Here is a 4609-nt window from a genome sequence, read left to right on the forward strand (position 1 = left end):
TTCCCGTGCCAGCCAGCCCTAGCCTGCTGTCGCTAGGCCTGGTGAAAGGCAAGTATCCTGGCATCTTAGGCTAGGAAAAACTCAAAACCAAAAAGTTTGATCTTCCAACAATGGCCCTGCTAAAATGCACTTCTTCTAGGAGAAACACAGAGTTCACTGGTGTACAACATCCAAACAAAGATTCTCGGCACAACCCCTAGTTGCCGCAGCATGATGGCTTGTCTAGCCCTACGGCTAATAGGAGATCTTAGCTAGAAACCTGTCTAGTAAGTGTCATCTTTATTATCTTACAGCTTTCCACAAAGCTTGAAAACTAAAAGTTAAATTAAATGCAACATGAGCTCAGATACAAGCCTGAGTCACCAAAAGGGCATTTTCCAAAAGATTGTAACTCCGTAAAATAGTCTAAAGGCATCCATTTGGCCCTCTTTATTGAAGAATCTTGTAATAGCATCCCTTATAAATAACTACTGCTGCAGCCTCTCAATAATTTCCTATGTCATAATTAAAATGCCGGCCTGCTTTGTTTGATAGCAGGCATGTGTGTTTAAAGCAGATATTAATGCCCACCTCCTAATAGGGAGCACAACCCTTGCAATCTGCAAGGGTTGAATCACTGATACAGCCGTGATATGGTGAATCCTAAGCTGCTGCTTCTGATAAAGACTCTTCGGGGATGTGTGATTTGACAGCATCGAGAAGCTTTGGCCACGTTTCAGGTATCCCTCCAATCACGTCAAAATCCAAAAGCTTACCTTGTTCGCGATAGTACTCTTCGACAGGCTTGCACTGGGAGGGGGAAAACGATGTACCCAAAAGAAAAGTCAATGAAGAAGTCCTCATATAAATGATAAGATAGGATTCACACTGGTCGCCTTGGCCAGCCTGCGTCAGTGATGGATGTGAGATTCATCCTCTGTTCAGCATCCACAAGCCAAACGGTTGGCAAGTACTGAACAGCAATCTTCACAAGCAAGATGGTCAGTCCGAACCCTTGCAGCCTCAGCAGGAGGTTCAGGCTGCAGACAGCCCCTCTATCATTGAGTACAGACTGTCAGCACAGGGCGAAGGCGATCAATGTGAACCCTTCTACCAGCCTCCACAAAGGAGTAAACAACAAGTTATTCAGGAGCATTATGGACTTTTGATCACACTATAGCCTCCAAAACAAAATTTGCTTGCCTCACCTCTTCAGCATAGACATTCAATCGAGCTCTCACTATCTCTTCTGTATCATCTGCTCGAATTGTCAGCTTCGTGGCACATGCTGGAGGCGGTAACAGAGGGGGCATAAAAATCCTTGTCCCTTCATCCTCACCTCCCACATCAATTTTTGCAACGTTATAATTGGTACCGCAACCACTGCAAATCCTTCTGCCTAAGCATTTCATGATCAAAACATCTTCTCTTAGCCTTAAATTGACAGCCAGATCTATATCAGTTACTTTGTCCAATGTCTCCTGCAAAAATAAATGAAACATGAAAACGAAATAAGAGATCTGACTGATATGATTAAATGCTTTGTGCAAAAGCAGACTGTTAGATAACTAGCAATATCTGGCCCCCGTAATAAGTCTGTGTCAGGACTCCCATCGATGAGGTTCCACTGGCCTCCCAAGAGTGTTTCGACTTTCACCAACAGCAAGAGGACCACCCTCCCACTGGTTCTCACATCATGTTATGACAAAATAATTTTGCAAAATAGCAATGTGATTACCACATCCCTTTACATGAAATAAGAGTGCTATTTCACTATGGGGCAGACAGCTATGAAGATAGCCATGCCTTAATGTTGCGAACAAAAACGCCCACTGTTCGCATGACTAGAATTCATGGTCAACTGAAAGACAGCACAGCTCCAGTTTACTACTCCTGAACTCCCAATTATGCATTATGTATATCATGCGTTAAATTTTGCATGACAGATACCATGTGTTGTAATTTGAAAGGTCTAGTTAATAGATGAACATGAAAAAGTAAGCATTAAAATGTGAATAGGATACCTTACATTGAAATTTGAAATGCATAGTTAATGGATGCACGTGAAAAAGTACAGATCTTGATTTAAATGTATAGGTAGTGGATGCAAGTGAAAAAGGACAGATCTTGACTAAAATGCATAAACGTTGTCTGTGGGCATGTAGCCTAGTAATACGCCGTTCTACTCCCCAGGACGAGCTTGTATCTACCGAGTACGCAAGCGCTCTAGTGCATAGGCCTAGTAATACGCCGTTCTACTCCCCAGGACGAACTTGTATCTACCGAGTACGCAAGTGCTCTAGTGCATAGCGTATGCAATTACATGACATAATTACACAAAAACTCCATCCACAAAAACCATGTAGCTGCAGCTACAAAATTAGGAACTGCATTACAAATATTGCTGAACAAGATGATAGTAACACATACATACATGTCATCATTGCTTGAATAATCTGCGTATGTGATGAAGAAAAAATGCATACTTAATCAAGAGGCACATACATACCGCTTGGCTTCGCGTGCGAGGAAATCCATCCAAAATGAAACCGGACTCTCCTGCTGCGGATCCCGTCTCCAGCCTTTTCGCCAGAAGCTCCAGCACCATATCGTCAGGAAGAAGCTTGCCCTCGTTCATTAGTTTCTTGAGCTGCACACAAACGATGCGATCCATTTCGCGATGACAAAAAGAACGGCAAAATGAGAGAGAGAGAGAGAGAGAGAGAGAGAGAGAGAGAGAGAGGGGGGGAGGGGAAGTAACCAACCCTCAGGCCGGAGGCAGTGGGCTGGGAAAGCTCTTGCCTGACCAGATCTCCCATGGCAATGTGGGGGATGCCCAGGTACTTGGCCAGACGGCTGGCGTAGGTGCCCTTGCCCACGCCAGGGCAGCCGAGGAAGATCCACTGCGGGGCCCCCCTGGCAGGGGCTGGAGCGGGGCTCCATGTCTTGGCGCTGAGGGGGGGCGACTGCGCTGAGGAGTGAGCGTGGCGAGGCCACGGATGCAGAGCTTGGCGGTGAGCTCGAGAGGTCAGACGGCAGGCGGCAGCCGCAGTCCTCATTGCTCAGAAAATGCGAAATAGGGGGACGTTACAGGAAACAGCGTATACACACTTTTCGCGCAATGGCGGATGGGCGGGGGGCAGAAACGAGGACGGACAAAGACGGTGCCCTAGGGACACCCCAAGGTTTTCCGGAAAACGAATATTCCATTCCTGTCCGAAGGTTTGTGAGTCATTTTATGTCCTCTCTCTCGGCCCTAATTGCGCCCAACGGTCAGCCAGTTCTGCTCGATTCCGCCGCCATGTATAGCCCGACCATCATCTTGTGCCCACCGCATGTTGGTTGGAACTTGGGCGCCTGGCCCCTGCACCATCGCTTGTCCGTCGTGCACCACCCGCTCCATTTGTGACTGCCCTGCCCCTGCTGCCGCGACGCCCGTGAGCCATCGGATCACCACAACCGCCTTCGCCCATGGCGCAAGCTTGGCTGGAGAGTACCGCCCATGCGCTGATAAATAAACGATGCGGCCACGACCAAAACTAGCTCAGCCCTACTTACGTGCCCCGCTTTCACACGCAAGTTTGCCAAAAAGTTGGCCATCAGCCTGCGTGGGAATTGCGGCACGTGGCCATTGCCTGCGTGTTTTTTCCCCAATTGAGAAAAAAATATATTAGGGTTTTTTTTAGTTTTCAAGTTTTGTGTGCGCGCGCACAAGTGTAGAGAGGGATTGTGGATGTGCAAGTGGGTGTGTTGTGGAGAGTATGCATGTGTGGGGTGTGCGCGCGCATGCATAGAGAGAGGGTGTGCATGTGCTGGTGTGTGTATTCAAAGAGTGTGCACGGGTAACTGTTTTGGGTTTTTTTTGTTTTTTGTTTTGTTTTAGTTTTTAAATTTAAGTTTCTAATCATTCCCATGTATACGTGCATGTATAATTGATGGTAGCAAGTGTTACATTACATATGCCCATCCATGACAAAAGCTTTGATGCCGCCACCAATGTCACCAATGCCACCAATGCTTTGTTTTGTCCTACCAATTCCAACTAGCAAGTTCGTATTGCGGTGTGGCACATGGGGATCGTGCTGATCCCCTTCACCCTTGGGACCACTTGGCAGTGCCAAGGGAGACTGTGTGCAGCTCTCTTGGAGTTTTGGCACCATGGGTGACTCTTATTTGAAGGGAACTGAGTTAGGCAAGGCCATGCACATGAGCCTCGTATTGCCTCTTGTTACTTGGTGTCCACAAACTCCTTTGACTTCTTCAAAGGAGGTGTCGGCACGTGGGTCGAGGTGCTAGTTCTTGCTTAAACTTTGGGAGTGGTATTGGTGGATGCCACTCTTTAGGTCTCCAATAATCCATCTTTGATTTGGTGTTAAATGGCGTGTTTGTAGAGACTTGTGGTATCGGATTCTTTGACCTCGGGACCCAAGAGTAGGGGTTCTCTTCATAGAAGCCTTGAGCTTATAGTAGCCTTATCGACATCCATCGAGTTGTCATCCTACTAGGCTTAAACTGTAGTACAGGGCTACCATTTGACTCTCTTTAGCTTAGGAGATTACGATGTGGAACATGAGGTTATTGGGACCTAGATGAAAGGGTTTCCCTCATAGGATCCTTGAGCTTCTAACAT

At 46.9% G+C, this 4609-nt stretch overlaps 1 protein-coding gene across 4 annotated transcripts; it reads right to left on the reverse strand.

Moving 5' to 3' along the window:
* Positions 1-401: 401 nt before the first annotated feature.
* Positions 402-3369, reverse strand: LOC147629672 (putative adenylate kinase 6, chloroplastic). 4 transcript variants are annotated; one of them, XM_086811187.1, is made up of 4 exons: positions 2745-3113; positions 2489-2629; positions 1188-1460; positions 402-789 (listed from the first exon to the last, which is right to left on the reverse strand). In XM_086811187.1, the coding sequence occupies exons 1-4, from the start codon at positions 3036-3038 to the stop codon at positions 643-645; spliced, it is 855 nt and encodes a 284-aa protein (XP_086667313.1). In that variant the 5' UTR covers positions 3039-3113; the 3' UTR covers positions 402-642. The 4 variants fall into 4 exon arrangements, with proteins under 4 accessions (XP_086667313.1, XP_086667312.1, XP_086667315.1 ...); XM_086811186.1 differs by lacking the exon at positions 402-789 and adding an exon at positions 796-1051 and having other exon boundaries at positions 2745-3369; XM_086811189.1 differs by lacking the exon at positions 402-789 and adding an exon at positions 796-1051 and having other exon boundaries at positions 2782-3078.
* Positions 3370-4609: the final 1240 nt, after the last annotated feature.

Source organism: Cibotium barometz, chromosome 17, assembly GCF_041138505.1.
Source record: "Cibotium barometz isolate CiBa-2024 chromosome 17, ASM4113850v1, whole genome shotgun sequence".
NCBI lineage: Eukaryota > Viridiplantae > Streptophyta > Polypodiopsida > Cyatheales > Cibotiaceae > Cibotium > Cibotium barometz.

Coding starts and splice junctions, on each gene's coding strand:
- LOC147629672 (XM_086811186.1), bottom strand. CDS start 3,038: ATGAGGACTGCGGCTGCCGCCTGCCGTCTGACCTCTCGAGCTCACCGC. Junction 2,630..2,744: donor CCACTGCCTCCGGCCTGAGG/GTTGGTTACTTC, acceptor GTTTGTGTGCAG/CTCAAGAAACTAATGAACGA. Junction 1,461..2,488: donor CTCGCACGCGAAGCCAAGCG/GTATGTATGTGC, acceptor TTATTTTTGCAG/GAGACATTGGACAAAGTAAC.